This window comes from Chaetura pelagica, unplaced genomic scaffold (genome assembly GCF_000747805.2).
Source record: "Chaetura pelagica isolate M959 unplaced genomic scaffold, ChaPel_1.0 scaffold9, whole genome shotgun sequence".
NCBI classification, from domain to species: domain Eukaryota; kingdom Metazoa; phylum Chordata; class Aves; order Apodiformes; family Apodidae; genus Chaetura; species Chaetura pelagica.
Genome location: NW_009954494.1, coordinates 2065198 through 2080517, shown reverse-complemented (window position 1 = coordinate 2080517; position 15320 = coordinate 2065198). Strand labels below are relative to the sequence as shown.

General features: G+C 37.1%; 1 protein-coding gene across 1 annotated transcript in view; it reads left to right on the top strand.

The window, feature by feature from the left end:
• TARBP1 (TAR (HIV-1) RNA binding protein 1) overlaps positions 1–15320 on the top strand; it is a 39897-nt gene that overhangs the window by 1511 nt on the left and 23066 nt on the right. Inside the window, exons 2-13 of the mRNA XM_010004556.1 lie at positions 116–181; positions 1021–1090; positions 1945–2093; positions 3158–3210; positions 4981–5078; positions 6256–6391; positions 7378–7474; positions 8028–8117; positions 9870–10008; positions 10477–10573; positions 10861–11036; positions 14165–14262. Of these exons, the coding sequence (XP_010002858.1) occupies positions 116–181; positions 1021–1090; positions 1945–2093; positions 3158–3210; positions 4981–5078; positions 6256–6391; positions 7378–7474; positions 8028–8117; positions 9870–10008; positions 10477–10573; positions 10861–11036; positions 14165–14262 (1269 nt within the window). The remainder of the gene's footprint in view (positions 1–115; positions 182–1020; positions 1091–1944; positions 2094–3157; positions 3211–4980; positions 5079–6255; positions 6392–7377; positions 7475–8027; positions 8118–9869; positions 10009–10476; positions 10574–10860; positions 11037–14164; positions 14263–15320) is intronic.

Genomic DNA, 15320 nt, shown 5'->3' with positions numbered 1-15320 from the left:
GGGGCGGTGGGGGCGGCGGGGCGGGGGGGGCGGCCCCCCCGGCCCCGGCGGGCAGGAGGAGAAACCTGTGCTTTTCTTGTTAGAAACAAGTCTGTTCTGGTGGTCTGCCGAGAAGAACGAGCAGCTCTTGGAGTTCTGGGAAACTTACATTTTGATCCTGGAGACTTTGGAAGGAAACCAGGTAGGAGCAGCGTGAAGTCCGGCAGTTGGGTGTGATGCCTTCCTGCCGGCACATGCAGGGCAGGTGTTTCTGATGGGTAAAATGCTTCCAGCCGTGGTGGTGGCGAATGTCTAAGCGCTGGCAGGGATATTTTTGCTTCTGATTTTAAATACTTAAATCACAGTACATCTAATTCGTTTAGAGTCAGTTCAGAGCTCTGTCTTTCCTAGTTGAAGCCATAGATTGAGCTAAGAAAGAAAATCCTGGATTTCATTTTATTGCAAGACTGTGGGTAACCTGTTTCTTAGTGAAACTCGGGCTGTTGCATTTAATAACCTCTTTCCAGTAGAAGGGTTTACACGTATAGCAAAGCACTTGTGGTCTTGGATGAAAATTATTTTGACTCAGCATCCAGTGTTTGGCTTAAGGGTTCCTCTTGACTGAAGGCTTCTGTAATTGTGTGACCTCGTGGTGTTGGCTGTTTGTTGTGACTGCCTCGTTGTAGTTGTTTTGATTTGTGTGTCACTGTCTTGTAACTGAGAGAAGTAGCATTTACCAAATGTGAATTTTGGACATTTGTGCTGTTTTACTATAAATTTGATTAATAGAATTTTTGTTTATTAGGAAGTATTGTTTGTGTGATACAGTAGCCTGGAAGTACCAGTGTTTCTCCAGTGCTGAACTGTAACTGCACCTCACATGCCAGATGCACAGGAGTTACAGGTTTCTTTAGATGCAGTTATAGTGTCAATTATTATTTTGATGCTATTGATAGTAAATCCTAGCCCACGAGTAAGAGCCTGTTCTTGGGTTTGAGATATAAACTGACTACTTACATAACATCTTTTTTTACATTTCAGATCCATGTCATAAAGCCGGTATTACCAAAACTAAACAGTTTATATGAACATGCAATACTGGGGGACAAAGGTAAGATACAGCTTTTTCTGAAACATCTCCTAAATATTAGGCAGCTAAGTCACACTTTTTCTTCTTCTTTTTTTTTTTTTTCCTCCTGCTGTTTTAGTAGTAGCTTTTTTATGTTTGTTTCTCAAATTACCTGTTTTCTGGGTGACTATTCAGTTTCTGTTGGTCTGCTGTATGCAAGGTTTGCTCAGCAAAAATACACAGGCAGTGCCCTTCTGCTTAGAGAAGAAGAAATCCTAGTATGTGTTACCTTTAGGTTTTTTTTGTAAGCAAACCCAAGTATCTCTTTTCCATTACATTTTGCTTTTCTTCAGTTAATGTGAAAATAAAACAAAGCCAGAGATTTTTAGGATGGGTCATATGAGACAAATCACCTGCACAACTCTGTAAATGGGAGGAAAAAAATCTCAACTTGTTGGAGGCAGGGAGAGAAGAAATAAAATGAGTGCTGAGACAGCATGTTGAAGGGTGCAGTGTCATTTTCTGTAAAGTAAAACAGAGCACATCTAATTAGGTAGTGCAAGATGTTAGAGATTTGTAAAAGTGTTGCAGGTGAACACAGTGTCAGTATACAGATAGTTTCAGGCAAAAGGATTTGTTTTTTGCACTTGTTAGTAATTTTAATTTTTAACTACTAAAATTTAAAACGTAACTTTTGAAAGTCGTGTTAGTGTATTTTTTTTTCTGTATTGGAGTTTTAGCAGAGTATTTTTATAAATCTGACAGCTATAATCATGTTTTTGAAGTGTCCTGTGAAGTGATGATGTTGATATCCAGAATGTTGGTATGTTTTGTTAGTATATTACTGGGTCACTGTGATTTCTGTGTCAGTTTAGAAGAATTTGCTTTTTTAACAGGTTGTTGGTTGTTTCACCCATCATGGCTCATGTGCATTTATAAACGAATGTTTGAGAGTGAGAATAAAACATTGACAAAAGAAGGTGTTCTTCATTTTCTGGAACTTTATGAAACAAAGCACCTTCCAAATTCGCTTGGTTTTTCAGAGGTAAGGGTGTTACTATTGCTTTCCAGAACAAACAGAGGTTTTAATTTGTGGCATATCTTAAGACTGTTTGCCTCTACAGTGCTATAATTAGACATGTTCTGTCAAATTACCCTCTTATTTAGCTGTGCAAGTAATAGCAGTATTTGTAAGTGGTGTCAAATAAATAATTACTTGAAAAATGGCCAGGCTAGAGGGAATATATTTTTGAGTGCATTCAATCATTACTGTATTTAAAAGTAATGTTCTCTAATTAAAGTTAGCTGCCAATGTGTGAGATTTGTTACCAGAAGTTAAATTCTCAGAGGACTAATTGATGCTTCAGATTTTCAGAGCTCCCTGAGCTGCTCCAAAATTAATAATTAATACTACCTGATTGAAAAGAGTCTTGGATAAACTTGGTCAACAGACTTCAAGTATGTGCATATTGTTTGCTGTTTAATGATGGATTTTGAAGATCCATTACTAAATAACCCTGTGGGGAGGTGAATGTCTGTTATTGTCAGGATATTGATGTATCCCGTGAAAAACACACCTTAAAATATTCTACATATGGGAAGAAATATTGTAAGTTTAAAGTTCTTAATTTTTTTTGTTAGTAACATGTAGGTTTACTGCCCAAGCAGCTTACACCTTAGTAAGGAATGATCTATGCTATACTACTATTTCTTCCTCTTCTCCTTCACAGAAGAGGTGTTACCCTCAGAGGTTTTGCATTGCTGATTGAATCAGCCTCTCGGTGACTGACTCGAAATCCAGTCAACCTTAAAACACTCTCTAGATCTTTCTTCTTGTGTTGGCCCCTAGTCTTTATTTTATTTCATGATTAAATAACTTTTCTCAGTCTGTTTCCCAAAACATAACAAATGAAAAAAGTTGCTTTGCTTGTTTATTCTCCAGCTCCCCTTCTCTTTAGTTTCTTCCTCTTTTATATAAGATTAGCAAAAGTATTCTCTAATTTCTTACTCTGTCCCCTTGAAGTCTGGTGAAGTAAGTCTAGTTAGCCTCTAATGTAACAGTGTCTTGGAAGTGTATGTTTAGATATCGTTCTTGTTTCTTTTGATCAGTTTGTTATTGGACCATTAATGGATGCCCTGTCAGAAAGTTCCCTCTATAGCAGGTAAGCCACCAATTATTATTTTTTAAATGTATTGATTATGAGAAATGTCGTTTAATGATACTGCTTCAAATAGGTGGGTAAAATCTTGGGTAAAGGATGCACATTAATAAATGGTGCTGCTAAAATTGCTGACAGGTAAAGATTTTTTCAGGAAAGGTGGGTGGCCGTGTGTGTGATGAAGTAGGTTCAGTTTTATCTTAGGGCTGCTTCAGGGAGGCAACACAGGGATGCCTCAAGGTCCTATTTTATACCTGGTGTTGAAGTATTTGTAAATTAAGTGGAATATGATTAGTGAAATATTTTTTTTCATATTTTTTTGACACACCAAAAGGACTTTTGTAATTGTTGCCAATTCATAACTGACTGGTATTTTTTCAACAGTGCTTGATTATCTTTTGGGAAATTAATACATTTTCACAGGAGACTATTTGTGGTCAGCAGATGACAGTGGCCTCCCTGATTGTAAATATGTAAAGAACAGATAAAAGTTTGAGGCATTGCAAGCTGTGTGTTAGTGCACTCGTGGCATTCAGTCCTTTGTGCTAGTTGCATGGAGAGTACTGAGAAAGGGGAATAAAGTGCTGAATGCTCTTGATGCACTCAGCATTATGGCAGATGCCTTGGGTGATTCAGCTAGCAATCTGAAACTCGGTTCGGAATGACGTTGAAGGAGTCTTCACAAGCTGACCTTGGCAAGCAGCTAGAGGAGTTGACGCTGTCTCTTAATGCACTTCTGGTGGGGGAAATGTGACTGTTGCTTATTAAACTGGTGGTAAGTTTGGATGGGGTGATTCTGGATAAAGTGTAGTCAAAATAAGTCATCTCATTTAAGCATGACAAATGTAACCTCATTGGGCTTTTGCAGCAGTTCGGTGTTCTTATCTCAGGTGGCTGCAGTAGGCTTTCCATGGGCATACATGGATAGGAAGTGAGGAGTTGAAGCAGGTGCTGAGTGTTTCAGCGTGTACGTTGGAGCTGTGTTGGATCGATGCTTCATCATCTTCTCTTCTAGCTTCTGTATTTCTGGTGAAACTTGTTGGCATATGGAGAGGAGGGTGCATGTTTGGCTATACCAAGAACGTGCAGAGTTATTACAGTTACTGTCAAGCTGTATGAGAGAAAACTGTAAAATCTCATCACTGTCCAGTGCTAATCCTTGATAGGCAGGATCTTGAGATTTCTGTTGCTCTCCTGGAGCATTTCTTGCATCTCTACTTCAGACCTTCTGTGCTTGACAGTGTTTTGTTTATACTGGCTTTATAACCTGTTCCAGGGAGAAATCTTTGCTCCCTGGCACACTGGTGTAAGTAATTTGTCTTCACTGTTCTGCAGATCAGACTAGTCACATCTCCACTGGATACCACTGATCTTGTGCCATAGCCCTTGGCAGCCTGTTCCCAGAGGCCCATGTCACGCTATAGGTGCAGGGTTGAACTGACAGTGCTCTTACTGTGGGCTCAATGTAAGATGCTGTCAGTCCTGAGTAACTTAACGTGAGGCTGCACGTGAATGCCAGTTTGTGCCACCACCATGTCCTTGTAGGTGGCCAGGAAGAGTCCCTGCTGTTATGGCCATCCTCATCTTCTGTGTGTTTGCTGGTTGCTTCTGGAATTATGGGCTAAGTGGAGGATGCAGATGTGCTCCATCTCTGTGGGCTGTTGCAGCAGTCCCTGCAGAGACCTAACCACGGAAGTGCACTTTGTTTTTGTTTAGGGGCAATCCTACATGTTAACATGCCAGTTGTGTATTTGATGTTTTAAAACCCAACAGGATACCAGGCCAGTTAATGGGAGCCTGTCCTCCTTTGGGAATGAGGCTACAGAAGTTTTTGGCCACATATCTCATGCTTCTTCCAGAGAAAGAAAAAGGTATGTTTCAGTTTTGCAGTTATCTTTTTTTAAAATAAAGAAACCAAATAAAACCTGTGGAGCCAATTTCCACATCTTATGTAAGTTTTTACCACTATTTTTTTACATGACTTGAGAGAAAAAAGGAGTAGTTCTCCTTGTGGCAGTAGAGTTGCCAGAGAAGAGAGGTCTTCGGAGGTTTTGAGGGATTCTGCAGTATGAAACTACAAAATTGTTTTATAGACAGACTTAATTTTTTTTATTAAACAAACCAAACACTTAAGTTCTCAAGATCAACAGTATTTACAGATTCTTTTTTCTTTATTTGTAAACATAGATAACACTGTGCTGAGCAAAAATCTTTAGAACTTTTTTGGGGTTTTTTTGTGAGTTTTGGGGTGGTTTCAGCATGTGGGGTTTTTTTGTTTGTTCTGGATTTTTTAACCCATCTTTCACACTTTTTTAGTCACAATCTGTGTAGCTGTGCATTCGAAAGAGCCAGTCCAAGTGCTAAAGCAGAAGCTGAAAAAGGAAAGATTTCTATGATTGTTCCAAATTGTGGTGGTGATGTAGGCCAAAATTTAATATCTGGTCTAATTGGCTTAAATAAGAGTATAATCAACTCTGTTCAGTACGCTGTATCTACAGGTACCTATTCTGGTAGGAAACACTAATTCTGCCATATCTTAGATGCCCTGTTTCTCTGCCCTGCCCAAGGCCTATATTTTGTCACAAAACGGAGAGTCTGTGATTAACAGCCCTGAAAGGGGGTGATCTGCTTCTACAAATTGTAGCTATGATGTCTTTTTGAGTCTTCCTTTGACCATGCCACCATCCATCAAACAGGTTGAATCGCTGTGTATTTTGTTGTGCCATCACAAGGACTGAGTAGCAGCTTAAGAAGGCATTGTCTAGTACTCAAAACAATAGGACTTAAAATTTCATTACTCAATATGGTCATTAGTGCAGGTGACCAAAGCCAAATTATGTTTATTTTTTGTTATCTCCTTATCGTATTGCCTTACTGACAGTCTTACTTGGAATGTACTTTTTAATTGAAATAATTAGGAATTGATTCTGTTGTCTTTAATTTACCTTTTAGAAATCATCATAACCCTCTCCTGCTGGGGTCTGTGTCATTTAAATGCATTGGAGAACAAGAAATCACTCTGGATTGTTTGTTTTCTTTACTTTTAAGGTAGTTTCCTGTTAAAATTTATTCAGAAGATGACAAGTAGGCATTGGTGTGCTGTTCCCATTTTGTTTCTTTCTATGGCTCTGGCCCATATCCCTGCGTGTAAAGTACTGGGCACTGAAGGACTTCATGCTTTAAGGTAAAATGCACATGGCATTGTCTTCTTACAGACTTCCTCTAAAGAAATGTGCTGAACATCTGGAGAGCCAGGATTTAATTCATACTTGTTACTTCTGGGAGGATATGGTGGTTGTATGTGGGAATGGAAGGCTCTGTCTCCTTTATGTCCTGTTCACAGAAGAAAACAATTTAAGAACCAATGCATTTATATCTCTGTCTGACTTAGAAAGTGAGTGTCCTGTGTCATCAACTCTTTTTTGGCATAATTTTTCCCTGGTCTTCTGTACTTCATAACTATTACATACCAAACTTCTTCCTTTTCTTCTAATTACATTACAACCTTATTTAATGACAGTTGAGAGGGACAGTCCACAAAACTGGAAATGGGAAGACTTGTGAGTAAAAGGCCAGCTAAAAGTTCTTGATATGTATAACGTCCTTAATCGCACTTCATGTTTCTTAGGTGTCTTACTTCCACTTTCCAGAGCCACAAAAATCCGTAATTATTCCAGTTTAATCAAATTTGAGCTTTGAAATAAAATCTTACTGGTGGCTAGAGTATTGGATAAAAGTAATTAAAACAATAAATCAAAGACCTCTGATGATAAGAGTCTTGAAGGTTTCCTTCAGTTTTTTGCTAGATTGAGGATTTGATGGCAAACATTTCTATATTTGTTACAGGTAGAAATGCAAATATCTGTTTGAATGGGGGCTATCATGGTGATTGTTACTCTAGTTGGCTTTGTTTGGTCCCCCCCATGCTTTTTATCTTATCAAGTATATGCTTATCCAAGTTTCAGTACCAGTTTTTCAAAGTACATACAGTGGTGGTTTTGCTTCTGGATTGTGTGCTGTCCTATCAGGTACTGATTGCATAACAGTCAATATAATATGCTTGTTAGATAGAATCCAGTAGGCTGAAAATGGTTACTAATTAAAAAATACATGAAAATATTAAAAATTCCTAAGTGTGTTTTGTGGAGCACCCATTTTTCCTCTTTGCAGAGATGTCCTCCAGTGTACTATGATTACACATCAGATTTTGTTGCGTGGGGCTGCTCAGTGCTGTCTTCTTCAAGCAGCTATGCATTTGACAGATGTGGTGAGTTTGATTTTGGTTGAGGGTTTGTTTGTTGTTTTGGCTTGTTTTTTTTAAGCTTTCTCATGTCGTAAAACTATACTAATACTTTTACTGGGTAATCAGTATTCAAAAAATTGCTAACTAAAATATTGAACAACCAATTTTGCTGGACTTGCAGTTTTTAAGTTACTAAATAAACTACTATGTAAGTATCAGTATGCTTTTGTTAACTTCTGGTTTTAAGATGATTTTTTTTTCATTATCTTTTTTTAGTTGATGTTTTCTTGTATGGCTGTCATGCAGTAGTTATGCAATAGTATCCTATTGTGATGTCCACTGTTTAAATTCAGAATCTAAATGGACATTTCTGAAATACCTAAGAGAGCAAAAGTATTCTAAATACCAGAATGCTAAAACCACTATTAATGTTGTAATAGCAAGACCTTAATTATTCAGTAGTCAAAGTATTCATGGTTTTGGCTGTCTTACACCATGCTTGCTTTCTAGATGAGCAGTATTATCTATTGTATATTGTGTTGGAAACTCTTGTATCTTGATCTTGTATCTTCTTCAGGAGAAAGTGTCTCTCGCTGAGCTTTCAAGCTTTCTTCTGTCCCTTAGACCAGAAGAGTCCCTAAGGAGAGATACTATGTTATGGAAGGAGGTGAGGATTGAAGCTGGTTTTATGTTCATCAGACATTTTATAATGCCTATACAAAAGCATGTTTTAGTCTTGCTAACTTAGTATTTAAATAGCTAGTTACTTCTGCATTGGTACATTCTGGGATTTTGGAAGTGGAGTCCTGATGGATTTATGTTGAAAGCTGTGATTTCATTTTTATTTTTTTATTTTTTTTTAATTCTATAAAGGGGTTAATGTTAATCCTAAACAAATAATTCAGCAGGTTCAAAGTGGAAGAATTCTAAATGGTTGAAAGTAAAGTAAGGTGGGCCGGAAGAAAAATAAGACTTGTTTCTTTATGCAGAAATTCTCCGTTTTGCAGATGAAAAAGCTGTAGCTTGAGTCAGAGGTTTTCTGAGCTCCATCAGAGCTTGTATGCCCCAGTTCTTTGTGTTTCCTAGAGTTCATCTCAAAATTGCATCTGTTGGGCATAACCATATTGAAATGCAAATCAGAATCTGATTTTACTCAGACTTTTTAGCCTTGAATATTGGTCTTTTAAGAGACTTCTGACTCTTCATCACAGTCCCAATCTTCTGCCTCCTTTGCCAAGATCATGGGAACTAAAATGGCTTTTGGTAAGCCTGTACTAGTGTCTCATGTCTCCCATCAGGGATCCATTCTCAGTGCTCTAGGTGGTTGGTAACTTTGTGGAGAGTGTGCAAAGCAGGACATGTTACAAAATCCACATGGCCATGACTTGTTACTCTTCTTCTACTTTTAGTAAGTAGCCCAGGTGGATGTAACATCCTCAGCTGAAGCTGCTCTTGCTCTTTGGATTCTATAGACAGTCTTTTGTATATATTATATCTGTTCTCTTTGTAGTTATTTCCTTCTCATTTCCCCTCAACTATCCATTGTAAAACTTCATTTAATGGGAAAGTACACTTTTTTTTTTTAAATTTGCTTTATCCTTAGAGGTATAGTCTGCTTGTAGGGTGCATGGTTACTCTTCTTTTAGTTCTGAAAGTACTGACTGAGATAATGTGGATCCTGAGGCTCTATGAATGGGGCAGTATATGGGCCAAAAAAAACTGAGGAAGGGCTTCTTCTGATTTGCATGTTGTTTGGGTGAACCCAGCACTGGCATGAGTAACAGGGTAATAGCAAAGTGGAAAATGCGCCTACCATGTACAGTGAGATTGTAAATTTTAACTTTCCAGAGGGTGTATTTTATGTCTTTGCAAGATGTAAGATGCCATGAAAAAGCCCCAAAGAAGAAATCATTTTATTTGTAGGGTATACTAGAGCCAGCTGAATACATAGCTGTAACTTTCATTAGTTGTACAGCAATATGATGATAAATGATTTTTTGCATAGTGTCGTTTTGTTATGTGTGCTGCACTTTGCATCCTATTCTGTTCTTCTTTTGGCATAAAAGTTGTGGGTTTTTTAGATAAATACACAGCTCTTACTAGGTGACACTTGGCTGTGGGAAGCCCTTTTGAGATACAGGAATTCTACTGTTCATTATTTGCAAGCATTGTTTTTTTCTTATATTGGTACCAATAATATTTTGTTGGGTATTCTGAATTACTCTGTGGAACAACCTTTTTCATTATTTATTAGAGGGGAATAGTCTGTTAAGCCTCAGGGTAGATACAGTTAATACCTCCTATGGTGTCCCTTTGCTTCTGTGACAGCTTGTATTTAATAGTGCTGTGATGTACTGTTCTGTTGGTAATGTCAGGACAGAGCTGGCAGGTATGGTTAGATAGTAACATTTTAATTTAGCTTTGCAGTTGGTTGCAAGTGAATGACGGGTGCTTCAGAAAGTCGATAACCTCTGATTTTGAACATCAAGAAACATCATCATTATGTCAATACGTACGCAGTCTTGTGGGAGAGTACCTTAAGGCACCAGCATCTGAAAGTAAGTTAAATCTTTATGATGATGAAGATTTTGAAGCTAATTTTTAAAATTAAAAAAATTCTTTGGATTTTAAGAGCTCCTTACTTACATTATACCTATTTGAATTGCACCTAATTTGTGGAATTCATGATTCTTAAGTTTGGACTTTTTATTTTCTAATCCCAGTTTTCCTTCATGAAATACACTTCTGCAGTCTATTGGGAGCTTCTGCATCATATATGCTACTACATAACACATTGCCTAAAATTGATTTCAGCATAGAGGCTAAGCCTCTTTGAGGCATAAAGGAAGAGCTGTTTGTGTTTATATCTAGATAATAGAATTTAAAAAATTTGTAGTAGTATTCTTGTTAGCATTAATTTTTGTAATACTAATTTATTTCAGTAAGTCATAAAACCAAAGGCTGTAAAAGTTAATATGAAGTTATTTTTTTTAACAATATGGAAACCTTAAAATATCTTTAATTAGGAGAAAATTGTTTTATGCCTGACTGGTTTGAAGCTAAGCTTGTCGCAACAATGATTCTATTGGCTGCAGATGTGGAACAGATGAGGAATAAATACAGGTAAGTATGAAATACCTTGTTTTCCATTTCTCTTTTTCAACCCCTCTACTCCTGAAGGTAGAAGCCTTATCATGTTGGGAAGTGGTCCATTTTTCTCTGTGGACTTTTGGTTAGCCTGGCAATTCCTTAGACCTTGTGCAGCCGTTGCTACAAACATACTGGGTAACATTTCTAAAGGTACTGAAGTGACTTGGAGACGTGTTTACTATTTATTTCCATAAGTGACTACAGCACTTGAGGCAGATCCAAAGAAGAAGACTGTCTTTTCAATTTTTGTTTTTGTGTAGTGAAAAAAGCAGCATAGAGCGGATTGAACTAGAGACTTTCTTGAACCCTCTCCTGGATGTCTTGATGAAACTTGGCAGTAATGCTTACATACCAACACTGAAAACAGATAAAAGCCTACAGCTTCTCTTGAAGTTATTGCAGACCCGTTCGTTAAAATGTTCCAATACACAAGATGGTTAGTGATATCTTCAGTATACTGTGTCTTATATTAATTATGGTCTAATAAAATTAAGGTACCTAAAGTTTTAAGGCTATATTGTCAAACTATTACTAGCCTAGACATCGTAAATGGTAAAATTCACTATCTGGCATATCTGTTACAAAATTGAGCCATGGGTCCAGTCTTACAGGGGCTTTCCTCAAGGAATCCTGAGGACTGGGAACGGAGAGTGTGGAAGATCTCTGAGAAAACGATTGCTACCCATCAGGATTGGCTTAGCAGTTGGCTAAAGTTTGCAGAGTGTCTATTACAAATATTTATAGGCCTGTTCTTTGCCAATATATGTATTCTGTGAATTGTTTAGATACTTCAAAAAGAAGTTTGTACAGAAAGCCAACCTAACCTGCTTAGTTACCCCAGCATCAGCCAGAGCCTTCCCAAAGTACATCAAGTGATCCTGCTATAGATACACTGTTTTCTGAGTTGGTTGGTAGATACTTTTGTTTCAACTAACGCTGTTTAGACTGCTAAATACAGAATACCTCAGATTATTTCACACTATTTGGCTTTATTTCAGTAGGCATGCTTAACTGACTTACTTCAATTTGCCCTTAGTTAAAACACAGGCAGAGAAGAAGTGCCCACTTAAGCACAAACCTGATGGTCTGACTGTCTGGGAGTTGTGGTCCCCCCCCAGATTCAGCATTTTAACTTTTAGACCTTTCAGGAGAGTCTGAACAAAATCTTTGGAGTCCTTACTACCTTTATTAGAACTTTGTCGTTTTGTAACCAGAATAGATGAATAATGTTTTGATATTTCATTTATTTATTTATTTTCTGAGAGCAAGTGAAAAATTGCATTATTTTTGTGAATTAGGATGCTGAACTGGAACAAGAGGGACCTTGGCATCTGGTTTCTGCTTTCTAGCTTTTTTTGAGATTTTTTTCAGTATTTTTGTAACAGAAAATAATAGAGTAGTTTTGGACCAGGAGCCACAGCACTATGCTCTTACATAAAAAACCTTATTTCAGGTTCTGCATCCAGGTTTCATAAAGGTGCTTAAATGTAGTCTTGAGGTAAATGTGCTTTATATAGTCACCCCTGTCTTGAATTTTAGCTGCTTGACTGAAATACTGAACATTGTTAAAATTCACATTGTGGAGTCTCTGTCTGCTGGAGTGGATTTTTTCAGGTGAAATTAAATAGGAAGGTGCTGCCAGTGTGCATTCAGTCCACAGCACAATGGTAGAGCAAAGCCTGATGCAGAACCCTCCAAAACTCATGCAAGCGCATGTTAGGTTTTTGGTATAACGTGTAAATTATTCCATTATGTGGCACTCTGCTTGCCAATGTAGATCTATAATCGATTGCTCCTGCATTGGGAATTCGGATACCTGAATTAACATGTGAAGTTCCACTGTCAGAGTTCTGGAGGCATGGCAGGGCTGAGCATCACAGGGTCTCTGTCCTTCTGAACACCCCTGTAGGTGCTCCAGAACAGCTCAGCAGCAGCAGAGTCTTCCAGGAGGCTTTCAGAATTGGACTTGTAAGATTGTCTTTTTCTGTGAAGCAAGGATTACTTATTATTTCCTACAGTGTTTTTGTGCTCCATCCTCCTGCATGAGGGAGCCAAGTAATAAATCTTGTTTCCACAGCTGTGAATTGGCTGTGCTGAGCAAAGGGAAGAGTAATGTTAGAAAATACAGGGGTTTTGTTTCTGTGTTGACTGAACAGGAGGTGAAAAGTCCTGTCTGTCAAATGGAAAATGGTAAAATGGTAGGAAAGAAGAAAGGAATGTAAATCTTGCAAAACAAAAATTATAACAATTGGGAAGAATTTTATTTAAGAATCCTTTAATGGAGATAGAAATGTCTGCAATGCATGATGAAAGCTGCAGCATTTTTCTACAGATTCTACTGTCTGTATTGTTGTTAGACTTAAATATTTTAAACAGGAAGTTTTTGCCAGTTATTTTTTCAATAGTGTTACACTGGCCTGGGCAATGAATTGGATTGTACTGTTGTAAAGAATTTCTAAATAGGTGTTTTAGTGTTTTGAGACTTATGATGAAATGTGGGAATAATCTGACAAAGTTAAACTGTTCTAAACAAATTAAGGATTAGAAATGCAGTCCAATAAGCCATTTTAATAGAGAACATTGAAAGTAAGTGCAACATAGGTTTGAAATGTCTGAAAATTGTATCCCTTTTTATATCTCTACCTTTTAAAGGTCTGCCATTTCATAATTGTTTAGCTGTATGAAATGTGACTCAGGATCAACTTCAGAAAAAACCCCAGCAGATATAACCTCTGGGTAGTGCTTCTAGATATGGCAACTAATGACTGATATTTTTAGAACAAGATGGTCATGCCGGGTGTTTTAATTCAATTTTAATATTGATATGTTATGTCTTTGGCTTTCTGCTACCCCTTACCCTTGAAGCACAGACTGAAGTGTGCCTGTGGTTAAATGTTTCACCAGTGATTGAATTCCTCTGTGTAATAAACTCGTGTCTTTTAGTTTGTGGCATGCTAATACTATCCTTGGTAGCCTAGCCTTTTCATAGAGAAAGTATCACATTTTGTGGTACAATCTTGCATTTTCATTTACAATGTTAAGCCAGGAAGCCACTAAACTGAAATCTTGTAAGATTACAAATACCTGAGCTTTGGATAATATAGACGAAACAGAAAAAAACCCCACAACAAACACCCAACCAAAAAAAGTTTTTACTTCTGTATATATTAGAAATAAATAACTCCCTTTTAATCACAGACAATAATTGCTGGGTATGGGAACTGTCTTTATTAAATAGTAAGCTCATTAATAAGCTGTCTTTGCAGACGGTTGGGAATAACACAAAAGTGTACATTAAAAGTTGGAAAATTATGCTTTGGATTTCTGATTTTATGTGGGTTTTGGCTTATAATTTATGATAGAGCTCAGGAAATAATATCATCTAGTTTGATTTTTTCAGCCCTATGGCTTATATTGCTGAAGAATAGAGACCTGTTTTAAGGTAGTCTTAAGTATTTGAATATTTATTGCTGGATGACTGTAACTTTATTATATTTGCATCATATACATTTCTTAAGGAAAGTGTATTTCTGCATGTTAATACTTTTTCTCTGTTTCACACAGATGGGGTATTGTTTTTTATTTGGAAATCTCTAACAACACCTGTGGAGAGTATTCTTGAATTTATTCTCCGACGGCTCACTGCAAATGAGTTAAGCACTGTAAGTAATGAGTATGAGACATGCTTTGGGGTTTTCCACGTTAATTTGATTTACCGGTATTCCTAGCTGTTATATAAAATCTTTTTAAACACCTAGAAAATTAATTTGCATAGAAAAGCTTCTGTTAACTTTTTTGGATGCGCACAGTAAGAATACAGGAAAAAAAGTGTCTTGACAAGTAGCGTGTAGTGTCTCCAGTCCATACTCCTTGTTTCTTTTCAAATCTAATGAAATTGTGTAGTAAGAAATCATGACTATTGTATCATATACTGTATAGTATCTACTACTACAGTTGTCTACATACCATGTTTGGTGACTTTCAGTACTGAGCACTAAACCTGCTTAGCATCTTTATTGACTGCGCTGTTTGTTCTTTGTTGTAGCCAGTGTTTAAGTTTAGACCCCAGAGAAACTTGTGTCTTTTGAAGCAAAATGATGATGTTAGAGGAGTTTGACCATGTTGAATGTTATCAGAGAACTGCACTGCTTTTTGGAAGCGAGGAGGTTCAACTTTCCCTGTGTAAAGAGAAGTAAATAAAAAACATTTATTGACATTTCCAGATGGAGAAAGAGGAATTAGAATGTAATGTTGATGAGGATAATTTTTTTTTTTAAGGAAACAGATTTGACAGAGGGATTAGTGAAAGTTCAAAAGGAGGCTAATTCTCAAAACACAAAGTAGGAACTTTGAAAGCAAAGTAAAAATAGATGAGGGATTTCAAGAAGAGGATATTGAGTAAGATAAAGTAAAAAGTTGTAAAATCACTGCAGTTCTCATAATTGTGAGCTTTAATTGTGTCGTCTTAAATTTATATATAAAAGGCAGAAAACAAAAAATAGATATTTTAAAAGAATACTTCAGTTTAAACATTGCTAATTTAATGAGAACTGTATTTGGATAGACTGTTGGGAAGAAGAGACAAGACCAGACGGATTTGAAAGGAAGAGGCAACTGTAGTGAGGGCATAAACAAAATGTGAAGTGACATTTTTGGAATTATTTAGAGAACAGTGAGTAGGCTTCATGGCGAAAATTATATGGACAGGTGTGCATTCCTG